General features: G+C 37.4%; 1 protein-coding gene across 1 annotated transcript in view; it reads right to left on the bottom strand.

The window, feature by feature from the left end:
- Positions 1 to 13,496, bottom strand: part of LOC121871477 — a 180,025-nt gene that overhangs the window by 89,182 nt on the left and 77,347 nt on the right. Inside the window, exon 2 of the mRNA XM_042373825.1 lies at positions 5,050 to 5,110. Within this exon, the coding sequence (XP_042229759.1) occupies positions 5,050 to 5,110 (61 nt within the window). The remainder of the gene's footprint in view (positions 1 to 5,049; positions 5,111 to 13,496) is intronic.

Consider the following 13,496-nt stretch of genomic DNA (forward strand, 5'->3'; position numbering starts at 1 on the left):
CCTTGGCATAAACAAACCTTAATTAAACTATCACCAACCTAACATACCCCTAACTGGGATTACGCAAACCCATGTCCGGATATCAGGTTTTCCCACACCCACCATCTTCCCATAATTTTCCTGATTTTCGAGAGGACGTCAATTCTAAGGTGGGTTTTACCTCAGCGTTATTGTGGTATCATCAGGAGAAGAGATCCTCGTTCTATTCTAGTTTATAAGAAAAAATAAATAAAATGTGGACATTATGAAAGTCAGAAGGAAATATACCATACTCTTTTTTTTTTATCGGTGAAGGTGTAATATTGCTGGTAATGAAATATTGGAAGGGTATTCTCGACTCTTACTGCAGGGAAAGTATTGGTCAGAACTAACCCGGAATTTCTGCAGATGGGATTTCCTATTTCGAAGTATAAGTTTGGTTGAAAAATGGGCGAAAAAAGAATATGGTATCTTTTTTTTCTGGTGTCCGATATTCAATAATAGTTTGTGTAAATTTAGAGTCGGTGTTGAAACAAGGCATTTGGGAGTCTAGTTCCCCGTTTTTTATATGCAGTGATGTTTTATGTGACTTTTAGAAAATGAGTTGCAAGCTCTGATGGAAATTTGTAATATCGCTATTGGAAAAAGTGCTGAGAAATCCCTGGCTTTCACATTCAGTGGTATTTTAACTACAACAGCACACGAACGTATTTATGAATTCAAGTTGTAATTATGCTTTTTCACACACACACACACATATATATATATATATATATATATATATATATATATATATATATATATATATATATATATATATATATATATATATATATATATATATATATATATATATATATATATATATATATATAAACAGTTCATGGTAGCTGTTGTACAGTTAGCGCCACTTAAAAGCCAAACAGCCTGACGGCCTCAACATTCCTAACCGGCATCTTCGCTGGGTGCATTCCTCCCTCTCTCCACCTCCAGAAACACAAACCTCCTCGATCGTTTTCGCTGCCGCAGTGTCTAGTTGATTATATTGTCATATAATCTTGTGTAATACTTTGCCTTATACTTAATAATTAGAACATATAAAGACAAAGATGTCTAAAGCTACATGTGTGGCGAAACGAATTAGTTAAACACGACCAAATTCAGTCTGTTATAGTACTGGGACGAAGTTTGTCCGGTTCGCTCAAGTCTTGAATCTGCCTCGTTTCGTGGTTTCGGATTTATGAGAATGTTGACAAAGACCTTTAAGAAGACGTCACGTTCACAGTGCTGTCTCTGCCTTGGTGCCAGTAAGGACGTATACGACGGCTTATAGACAAACAAACAGCCGGTGATGAGACTATAATTGACGAGGTCTGCAAAGTATCTCATAGTGTTCGTCAGTGTAGTAAAGCGTTTGTGTCATGTAGAGTTTGCAAGTGTCACATAATATTTATAAGTGTCGTAAAGTAGTTATAAGTGTCTCAAAGTGGACTTCAATTTCAAAAAGTGCTTTTGAGTATTGTGAAGTGATCACATGTAATATAACGTGTTTGTAAGTGTCATAACGTGTTTGGGCTGTGGCGTTTTATAAGTGATGTCAAGTATTTATGCCATGGAGACTTATAACTTTCACAAAGTAATTGTGGGCGCCAAAAACACCCATACGTGTCATAAGAGTGGTATAAAGTGTCATAAATTGGCATAAGGTGTTAGAGTACCATAAATAGTCTGATAAAGTGCCATCAAGTCTAATAATGCCTTATGATATGGTGCACAATGAAAAAAAGCTATTAAGTGTCAGAGGTGTCATGAAGTGTCTTAAGTTGTCAAAATGTTCTAAAGTGCCAAAGTGTCCTAAGCTGTCAAAGTACCCTAAAGGTCAGTGTTCCATGCTGTTGTAAAAAAACATATAGTTTCATGACGTGTCATAAAGTGTCTATGCAACATACAATAGTGTCATACTGTGTCAAAAAGTGCTACAAGGTGCTGTGGAGTCTCTCAAAGTGACATTAAGTGCTATTGATTTTGTAAAGTGTCAATAAAGTACCAGTAATGCTTTAAAATCTTGCAACGTGTCGTAAAGTGTCATTAATGTTGTAAAGTGTTGCAAAGTGGTTTGAACTGTCGCAAGGTGTGAAATATTCCATGGATTGCAGCAAGGTGTCGTCAAGTGCCATAAGGTGTCATAAAAGTGTCAAGACAGTGCCAGGAGGTGACCCTGTACGATGCCAGGGCTTCCTCTTCCACCAGCACAAGGTAACTACTACTGATACTACTGTTGTGTTCTTGACATATTGAACAGGTTCTCTTAGTCATCCAGTTTGCATAAGTTAATGCTTAAGATCATTGGTTCTGCCTTTGTGGGTTCCTGTACGAGTAAGTTAAGTGTGAATAAGTATGTAGCGGTGTGTGTGTGGTATAGAGTGCAGGTAATCTCAACTAGATTTTTCTTTTTCTTTTTCCAGGTAAATGTGAGTTAAAACAGCTCTTAAAGGGACAATTAACACACCATAACTCAGGTACGCCCAAGTTATCATATTCAATTTATCGTTTTATTATCAGTTTAGTATGGAGCCTCACGCATGCCTCAACAGTTTTAAAGGAACGTTACGCTTTAAGGACGTCAGTGGCCCTCCCCTATTAGTGAGTCAACGTGATGCCCCCATTCCTTCACGCGTACGTCAAAACCACTCCTTATCCTTACACCATCTTTGTTGTCGCTTGTGATCCAGGTGTTGTCTATATGAAAGCTCCCCCCCTCACGCCCCTTCACGCCGTTCAAGTGGTTACAGTGATCACACTCACCTGTTTTAGAGGCATCCGTATCTCTCCTGGAAAGCTCTTGCTACACGTATATAAAATGACCCTCACCGTGTTGTTATGGCTTCCTGTTTTGGAGGCGTCATGTCCTCTATATCAGATGTTGATTGGTCAAACAGGTCCCAGCCCTAATTGGTATCAACCTGACCTAACCATTAAGACTGGAGCTTAGTAATAACGGGTCCCAATCCCAGTAAGTAATAATTCCAATGGATCTCAATTTTAATGGGTTCCACCCATAATGCACGGGACCGCAATGCCTCAGGTGCGATAAGAATTAAGGTCTTTTTGGGTAGAGAACCATTTGATATTGAAGTTTTCAGTGTTGATACTGTCACAACTTAGCGTCAGAGACCAATGTTTTCGGTGAGTCGCGTATCTCCTCCTTCATGTACATCAAAGTATTTGTCGATGTAATTTTTAAGTTTTATGAAGATAGAAAGTCATTCGCTTTAATGTATTGGGGGTGCCGTTCCTTTTTAACCAGCGTTAAATTTTCTTTCTCACAGTATTCCTCCCTGACCAAAAGTTTGGGGATACAGTATACAGCAATGATGCTGTCCGTCCGTCCGTCCGTCCGTCCGCCACAGACACGATGGATTTATTTCAGTATTAGTGTGAGAGCGTAAATTATGACAGGGCCTTATTGGGCAATATTGGACGTGTTGATAGTTTGCGGGTAAGCGTTGATTTACACCTTAGCTGACCACCGATTAATTGCCTGGTCTGTGTGTTTCTGGAGGTGGGGTGGGGAAGGGATGCACCCAGCAAAGTTGTATGTTAGGAATTTCGAGACCGCCAGTCTGTGTGGCTTATAAGTGACGTGGACTGAACAAGGTAGCTGTAGTACATGGTGGTTATAGTATATAGTAACCCTGTACAGGATTTAATCACCACAACTAATGTAACATAAATATTCCACATAAATAAATTAAAACAAATAAACAAATAACACAAACAATTATTGGTAAGTTCGAGTAGACCATTAACTAATCAAAGACTCACGAACAAATAAGAGGTCAAAAACACCTGGTATTGTTTTATTGATACGAATTACAGCGATAAACAATCTTACTGCCTCTAAGTTTTGAAAGAACATGTAATGAAAAAAACCCACATTAATTGGGAACTACGAGAGGACATATCCAATTAACCAATCAACGACGAGCTTATTTATAGCCAGTTTCTCAGGTCCGAATTGCGTAATTTATCCTTAAGTAAATTGCCAGTAATATTACAACAATACAAGGATTTAACGTATGAATGATTTGGGTTGTCCAAATATTTATTGTCGAGAATATTAGCATCATTATATCAACCTTGGCCATTAAATTTTCGATAAAGGAGGAACAAAATAAACTAATTAGGAAAAAACAATAATTGGTAACTCCGTGAGCAAATACACCATTAGCCAATTAGCACGGCGCTTACATACAGATTCTCACGTACGGTCGGTCATTATCGTTTATTAATAAGCGCAAAGTCACGTCCTGACGCAGGATAACGCTAGATGCCGTAATTTCAACGTCGAGGGAACCTGTTAAGGCCAAGTCTCTGATGCCGCTCTGACCCAATACGTAGGTTTCTGGGTGACTGAAGTTGATTGAACAGTGGAATTATTATACTGTTTCTTCTTCTTTTTTTCGTTTTCTTCGTATTCTTCTTCATCTGCTCTTTCGTATTTTTGTCTCACTGTCTCTTTTTATTATCTTTTTCCAGTGTTTATCCCTTAAATTGGTCGTTAAGGTATGAATGCGAACATCTTCGAGGTACACTAATTGGCTCGTAGGATAAGACAGGTTATAGGTGAATATTAGGACAGGTACTAATAGGCCTATGGTATAAACAATATTAATTGGTTATAACTCGCCCACTGGAAGGCAGGGATGAATAAGGAAAAAATAATGGTGTTGAAAGATATTGGTTGAGAGGCGGAAATAAGGTGTGTGGGATAGAACAACACGGATTAGTTAGAGACAATTAAGATTTTATATTATTGAATTTGTTATTTGATTGCAGAACACTAAGACTTTGTATTACTGAAGGACTCACTGAATGACCGAAAAAAAGGTAAAATAAGACTAAACGACTCTGATTAGTAGAAGAAAATATCCGCTGACGGAGAAATAAAAAAGAGCAAGACACAGAGGTAATAAAAGTAATACTGATTGCCAGGAGAAAAGATAATGGAATGATGTGTTAGATATAAGGTGTAATAGCTCCTGATGGGCAGGTGGCAGGTACACTTACTCTGTGCAGTCGTTGCCGACACATCCTGGAATTGTTCGCTTGCAGAGAGCCCGAGCCAAGCCTGGGATTGGGAGAAAAAGAAAAAAAAACCGATTATATTCTAAAGTGAAATACAAAAGGAAATTTCCCTACAGAAATATTGACATGAATATATGAATACATAAATACTGAACATTCTTGTACTCTGCGTGGCGTTCATCCATGTTTTGTAAGTCTTTGTATAATAACCAAGTACTGCCACTAGGAATCTATATATGGCATATGATTCATATGGACGTATGTTACAATATACAAGAGATGTAAGATTTGGCTTAATGAGCATATGACAAGCAGGAGTTAATACATAGCAGGTAGAGAGAGAGAGAGCGTTCTCCTCACCTACATCATGTGCAGTTGCCATATTGAAAAATTCTCTCTAACTCAGCACGTCACTACAGGAGAACCTCTCTCACTTGCATTTAAATACATCAAGCCGTCTCTACATCCTGCCGCTTCTTAAATAATTTCGTAGGCCATTCTTTACCCGGTATTCACTCGTTTATTTACTTTATTGCGGAAGACATGAGAGTGCAGTAACTGTTATTGTCTGGCTACACACAGCGCTGTATATCTCCCGCCACGCTAGAGATTTAACGCCGTTCTGGTTCTTCATAGTTTCTGACCAAAATTTTCGGTGGGTTTTCCCTATGAAATAAAAAGTTTGCCTGTTTATGTTTCCCTTTTAAACATCACAAGGTTCAAACCTTTTCGAAGGAGCTGTTGTTCTCTTGTTATTGAGTTAAAAGTTAACTTTGTCTTATTTGCTCCAGTTCCTTTGAGACTTTTCGGGAATAAAATCTTTACTTACGTTATGAGATAAAAGTTTGCATTATCATCTTTCCTTCAAAGACGAACTGTCTGCTGCCTCTTCCAAGTACCATTGTTTAAAGCCTGAAATAAAGTTTTTTATTATATTATTCCCTCCAAAGGTGTAATGTTGGAGGCTCTCCAGAGGCACCGCTGGTAAACCCAATGTTGTGTAACTCTTTATTACTAAAGGAGTGACGATCACCCCTGCAGGCACTCTTGAACTACACACACTGCAGACACTAGATCTCATCAACCAAGTAAAAGCTTTCCTGTGTTTGGCTCCCTGGAGGAGGAACCTTGCCAGAAACATAACAGTACAGAGCTCAGCTGCTCCGGAAACCAACAACACGATTTATTTAAGCATTAACTCTTCGTTTTTACCTCGCTCAAGATCCTTCTGTGAGTTTATCTACCATCAAGAGAACGCTCGGCACTACGGCTTATTTATATATATATATATATATATATTAATTATACACGCCATAATGTCATATATGTAATACAATCATGTCAAAATTATACAGCGATGGCTCATTAGATATCTCATTACTCTCTGCATATATCACCACCATGAACGGCAGTGTCATTTGGAAAATCTCGTTAACAATAATGATCGCGTTTATACCCAAAGTCGTCCTCTTTTATCATGGGAAACACCGCCATTTGCTTCATCTATAACGCCAGCTGAGAATAACATTTATGACTCTTTCATTTTACATGACCTTAGGAGGTTCTCTGACGCCTCGCTGTCTAACTTAATCAAAAGTAAGTTTTCTCTCTCGTTTATTTCGTTTATTCCATCACTTTTTCTTCCTCCATTGACCTCTTTCCGTTCTCCCTCCTTTTCTTGAATTCTCTCCAACACCCCTCTTTCTTTCTCATATCCCCTTCCATTCGTCTCTCCCTCAGCCTCTAAAACACAACACAACACAACACAACACAACACAACACACACAGGACAAGTGATATGTGTGGACACGAGCGGGCCAGGCAAGGGACGCGTGACTTGTTAATTAAGTGGGAGGTGTGTCAGGCCTCCCCCCCCCCTCCTGTTCCTTTAACTGGTACTCCCGAGGACTTCACTCACCCCACACACACAAGACTCAGGCAAATTGTCCTCTTGAACCAAGTTTGTCGTAGGATGTTGTCATAAATTGTCCTCCTCACAAGAGAAAGAATCCTCTTCCTTTCAAGTTCTTCTCTGAATGGACACATCTTCCTTTATCAAATTATCGTCGGAAGAGAGAGACATTATTCTTTCCAGTTCTCATCCTAAGAGGTTACCTGTTAGTATCAATGTTTCCTCAAAAAAAGTTATACCTTTATCTTTTCAAGGTCTCTTCATAATATATATATATATTTGCCTTTATTTCTAGTTTTTCCCAGGACTAAGACATCTCCAGATTGCAGAAGAGATACTTTATTTTTTTTTATTCATATTGATATTTACATTCAGATTATTCACTTGGAGGCAACAACTTACCACGTCCTCGAGAGTAATTTGAAGTTTATTTTTTCATAAACTGTCCGACTTAAGAGACACCTTTTCTTTTTCAACTTTAAAGTCAAGTAATTTATTCAGAAACGGCAAATTTTCTCAGAGTCTGGGCAAATTATTCTCTTCAACAGGAATGTTTTGCTCTTAAGTATCTACAGTGAGCTCAGGTACTGCTTGTGTCAGCTGTATGAACGTCATTCTTAAATAATTGAATAAGTGAGAGAATTTTTCCTCCTGCTCCTTCTACCAGCCAGCTCTCACCATCTCCTCCTCATAAAACACAACTTTCATCCAATTTAAATCATTACACAAAAACAACAATATCACAGAGGCAAGACATATTCTGCAATGGAGCGGAAGTTGAATTCATTTTTCCCTAAATTTCCACGTGAGACAACAGACACATTTCTTTTACTTAACAACCTTCACGCAGGTCGAATAAATTGTCCTCGTCAACTCTCACATCAGTGTTCCAACACACTTCAAATCTCTTTTCCTTTCTAAATTGCATTTCTGTGACTTTTTTCTTTAAGAAATGGCGAAACATTTCCTTCTTTCAATATTGTATTCTATATTTTTGTTTCATACAAGAGGTTTTGAAACACATACACACACACACACACACACACACACACACACACACACACACACACACACACACACACACACACACACACACACACACACACACACACACACACACACGAACATATTGAAGACGCGCTCATATACAAATACACACAATAACACGGAACCTTGTTAACCCACACGGATCATGTCGACGAAGCCAAAGCCGAACTGCACTTCCGTTGGTCGTGCCAGAAGATAAATGAAACGTGATGGGTTAGCAACGTATAGATAAATGAGAGAGAGAGAGAGAGAGAGAGAGTTGGTCGACTCCAACGTGAAATAGTTTAACCTCTGTACAGAATGTCCACTTCCGATCTTAGCGTTCTTGCAGAATTCGTCATGTATTTAGGGTCTGTATGGACAGTGAGATGAGAAGTGGATGATTCTGCACCGAAGTTAAACCATTTCAGAATCTCCCTTACATTTAACTCTACTGTATGTTTCTCACCCTAACAGTATATCATTTAAGAACAACAACATATAACACTCTTGTTTACGTACACAGCCTTGCTTATTAAAACTCTTTTAGAGATATATTTTACTTAATGACAAAACGCAATGAGATTATGATTTTTCATTTAGGAATTATTGTGATTTACGTAGTGCTTTATTAACTAAGTCTTATGAGATGAAAAAAGACTTTGTACGCATTTTGATAAGTTGTTTTTCCTGACAATAGAATTTAGCTTGAACCTTATTTCGTATTTTTACCAATTTTATTTTGCTTTCATATATGTACAAAACTCTTTTACCACTTACATTTCTTCTCTTCAACATTAGTTTCTATTTGGTTTATTTTTTGGGGGGACGATGCAGATAAAAAGTTTGAGACGTATTAAATAAGAAAAATATATGAGAAAATATAATACCGAATGAGAGAAAGAGACATGTGGGGAGACTAGTAGGTAGATAGAGAAAGAGAGGAAGAGATATAGAAAGACGTATGGATAGAGGTTTATAAATATATATATATATATATATATATATATATATATATATATATATATATATATATATATATATATATATATATATATATATATATATATATATATATATAATGAAGAAATATATACAAATTAGTGGGAAATAGGAGTAAATTAGAGAAGAGAGAGAGAGAGAGAGAGAGAGATATCTAAATTCAGAAACTTATTTACAAACAACTGGAGCGACACTCGACGCTATGAAACAACAAATTATAATTAGTTTATATATTTAAAGGAACAAAAGAGCTTACAAGGGCTTTAAAACGTCTCTCTCTCTCTCTCTCTCTCTCTCTTACTATCAAATCTTTGATATATATTAATGAATATTCGTCTCCCTTCCTCTCTCCCTTCACATATCTTTCACTCCCTTTTATAATTCCCTACTGGTCATATCCTCCCCTAATTTCCCTTCGTGTTTCCCCCACTCTATCTTATTACCAGACCATTACTTTTTCCCTATTTTAACCCATTGTAGTTTCCTTTTACCTATTACTTCCCTGCTCTATGCTATCCCTTTCTCTTCTTACCATTAACCTTTTATATATATTTTTATTCTTCTCTATTTTTCTACAATTCTTATTAATTCCCCCAAATTTTCTCCCTATCATAATTTATCATCTATTTCCCATCTATTTTTTATGATTTTATCCTCACCATTATCTTCTATTTCTTCACTTATATCCTATTCCCATTTCTTATTGTTTTTTTTTTTACATGTCTTTTACGTTTTGGATCATATTTTTTTTCTTTATTTCCTTATTCACTGTTATTCGTGTGTTCTATATCTTCCCTCTCTATCTTCCTCTATGTATCTTCCTTCTTCCTTCGCTGTGCCGATGGTTGCGTGACCGATGATGTAATATGTCTCAAAGGGCGCCTCTCCCTACCTCCTCCTCCTCCTCCTCCTCCTACCCCACTAACCATAGACATGTCCAACACAAGGGCTTGTTTATGTCCTAGGAGAGGATAAGATGGAGGTGAAGAGGAGGAGGAGGAGGAGGAGAAAGAAGAAATCACATTATTGGGTTTTTTAGACTCTCTCTCTCTCTCTCTCTCTCTCTCTCTCTCTCTCATCTGTCTTACCATTAGTGAGACAGATAATGGCATATGCTAACACAGACAGAAAGACAGACAGACAGAATTTTCCCGATCTCAGAAATTCTTACACGCAGGAGAGCAATGTACGACTACAATGTATTCAGATATTCACTGCCACGATAGTTGAAAATACTGCAATATTATATCCAAGGCCCCTGCTGAACGATGGTAAAACTGTGGGGGAAAATTGCCTCTTTTTTTTTCTTAGGGTGCTCTCTCTCTCTCTCTCTCTCTCTCTCTCTCTCTCTCTCTCTCTCTCTCTCTCTCTCTTTATTTGTTTCTCTGTCTGTCTTTACCAATTTTCACCTGAAACTACGACATTTTACTCACATCGCATCTGGCAGTATCTCCATATTACTCCGTTTTATTTTTGAACTTGCTATCGGAATAATTCAATATACAGTATCCCGCATCCATTCCATCGACGCAACGTGGGATATTCACAGCGGGAATTATCGAGGTAAAATGCTCCCTTGAGAACACCTGTGCCGTGGCCTGAGTGTCTCCGGCAGGCACACCCCTGAAGGTAAATATTGCCTCGGCTGGGGTGTGGCTACGTGAATTCTCAATGAGCGTAAAGTGTGTGATGGATCAATACGAAAGATGTTTAAGGTGTAGTCACGAGTTTATGGTACATTCCTTGGTAACTTTATCGATGTGGGGGGGTGGGGGTGGGGGGGTTCAATGGTGGGTTGGTTCTGCTTTCGTTAATGTGGGTTGATTAGTGAGGGACAGGTGAAGTTTTTGCTGTAGTAAATGACCTTTCTCTGTCTCTCTCTGTCTCTTGAGCGATCTTCCTACTTAGATATCTATATATTATTTGTATATATGCCTATCTATCTAGTTATTTATCAACCTAACGGTCTATATACTTATGTAACTGCCTATGAATTTACCCTTATTTCTATCCAACTATTTACCTGTTTGCATTCTATCTCCATCCATCCATCCATCCATCCATTTGCTTCTCTTATTATTTTTTTTACCTTTATGACTGAATTTATAAATGGCCAGATCATCAGCTTAAGCTCATATTGCAAATACAGTCGACTGTTGTTCATCATATGTCACATCTCTTACGTCTGGCAACGAAAATAATCCATCGTTTTGCTAATGCTGTCAGTAGCTGGACCACCTGAATAATGCAGCTCCTCGTCTCTGCGTGGATACATTGACTGACGTTCGGGTCAAACTAGAGTCATAATTGTGACAACCCTATGAGGAAATGATAAACAGACGACTTTCCAGGCGAAAATTTGCCGAAGTGATGACTTTTACACTGAACAATTAAGGTAATTAAGGAACATCTGGCGGAAATTAAGCAAATTAATGACAGTCCTGGCCAAAAACTCTAAATATTAAACCTGAGGCACTGACAACGTAGCACAAAAAACCAATGTGTTGACGTTTGAGTCGAACGCTAATCAGAATGGTAATGATTCACTCAAAAACTTATGAAAATGAAGACTTTGCAAACGAGAAGTGAGAATAATGATTTTGTGAGAGAAATATAAGAGTCACGGCTTAGTTCTGGGCGTCTGCAGAGAGAAACTTATGGACCGTAGAGAGATTCAGATAAAAATAATTGGAACTCGTGAGTCGACTGTGATAGGATCCCAACTCGATATAAAGTGGCTACACCAGAGACTCCCAGGCCAGGAGTCAATAGTAGTCTGAAAAGGCTGTAAATTCTGTATTTCATTTCTCACTTTAGTACAAAATTTCCTATTGCTTGTTACCTGAGAATAATTACTCCTGTTATGAGATACTTAGAACACAACCAATTAAAAATATATCTTTTTCGTGTTCTAATATACCCTCTATGTGACACTTAAATAATTTACACCATTTATACGCTTCAACAATAAATGAACACTCGAGATAATATATTTCCAATATCAAGTGGTCGTAACCTAGCCGGTGTATCTCAGGGAACAAAGTACGAGCTCGTAATGGGGTTATAATCCTTTTTGAGTCCAGTATGTTGCCAACACTGAGTACGATGAATTCTTGTATTGCTTACGATATCTTAATACCTTGAGTACGATGACTAAGTCTATTGATTATGATATATTAACCCCTTGAGTACGATGAATTATTGACCCTCTGGACACAATGGCTTCAACCCATAAAAATAATGTGTGAAATCTTTGAATACGATGAACTAAATCCTTGAGTACTAGTATAGCTAAGTCCAGTTATCATACTCAAGTAATTAACTTCCATCTTTAAAATATACAATAATTTACCATATACAGTGCCGAGACACATAGTGAGAATAATACGAGATAAAATCCCCATCATTGATAATATTTACAGACTATTTAGAACTAATAGTATTTTTCTGATACTGTCAAAAATAAAATCGAAATTAGGATTGGATCTCGTTACATTCCTAGGCTCCTTTTCCTTGAAGTTCCCTTTCAGAGATCTCAGGTGGACGACATCTTGAGATTAAATGTTTTTTATACTGTGTTTCTCCTATACAATTCCTGCAACATTTTCCAAGTGTGGGTTTCTTTTTGTCAATAAACCAATATGAACATTAAATCAGTTTAGAATTGTTATTTTCTTATCTAAATGTGAATTCTGTAATTTTTTATGACTATGACTTAAAAACGAAGATGAATTATGGTAGAAAAGCTATTTGTCTTATATTTTTAGTTATAAATTGATCTCAGAAAGTTAGGTTATGTTAGAATGTGTTGGTTTAGCTTAGATTATATATAAAGATGGTTAGATACGGTTAGATTAATTTGGAATGACTTTGGTTATGGGCAAGTTAGAATCGGTTAGATCATATTAGGTTACGTTCGATTAGTTTGGGTTAGGTGAAGTTTGGATAGGATTGGTTAAGTTAGGTTAGGTTATGTTAGGCAAAGTGAAGTTAAAGTAGGCAACGTTAGGTAAAGTCAGTTCAGTTCATGTTATGTTATGTTATGTTGCGTTATGTTGCGTTATGTTATGTTATGTTTTTTTTTTTGTGAATCTAGACCAAATTGACCTCATGGGCGTTTATATATCAAGGAGAAAATCACATCTCTAACGTTTGTGTATAATATAGAAGAAAACTAAACGTACGAGTGTCGGTACATGAAGACGGAGGGACAGATGCGACTCTAAAGGCCACAAGGAGGCTTCAACAGGACAATATCTCACGGTAAAAATGTTTATATCACGAGTCAATGTTGTCAAGAGGGTTATATCTTACCGGGAGTTCTGTATATATTAGTTTTAGGCAAGAGAGAGAGAGAGAGAGAGAGAGAGAGAGAGAGAGAGAGAGAGAGAGAGAGCTGTTACATCTATTATCTAAAACCTTTTTCCAATCGCAATTGTTCATATGCAAAAGCCCAGATACGACACCCAGTGGAAATAGAATTCATGAT

This window comes from Homarus americanus, unplaced genomic scaffold, assembly GCF_018991925.1.
Source record: "Homarus americanus isolate GMGI-L3 unplaced genomic scaffold, GMGI_Hamer_2.0 scaffold45698, whole genome shotgun sequence".
Lineage (NCBI taxonomy): Eukaryota > Metazoa > Arthropoda > Malacostraca > Decapoda > Nephropidae > Homarus > Homarus americanus.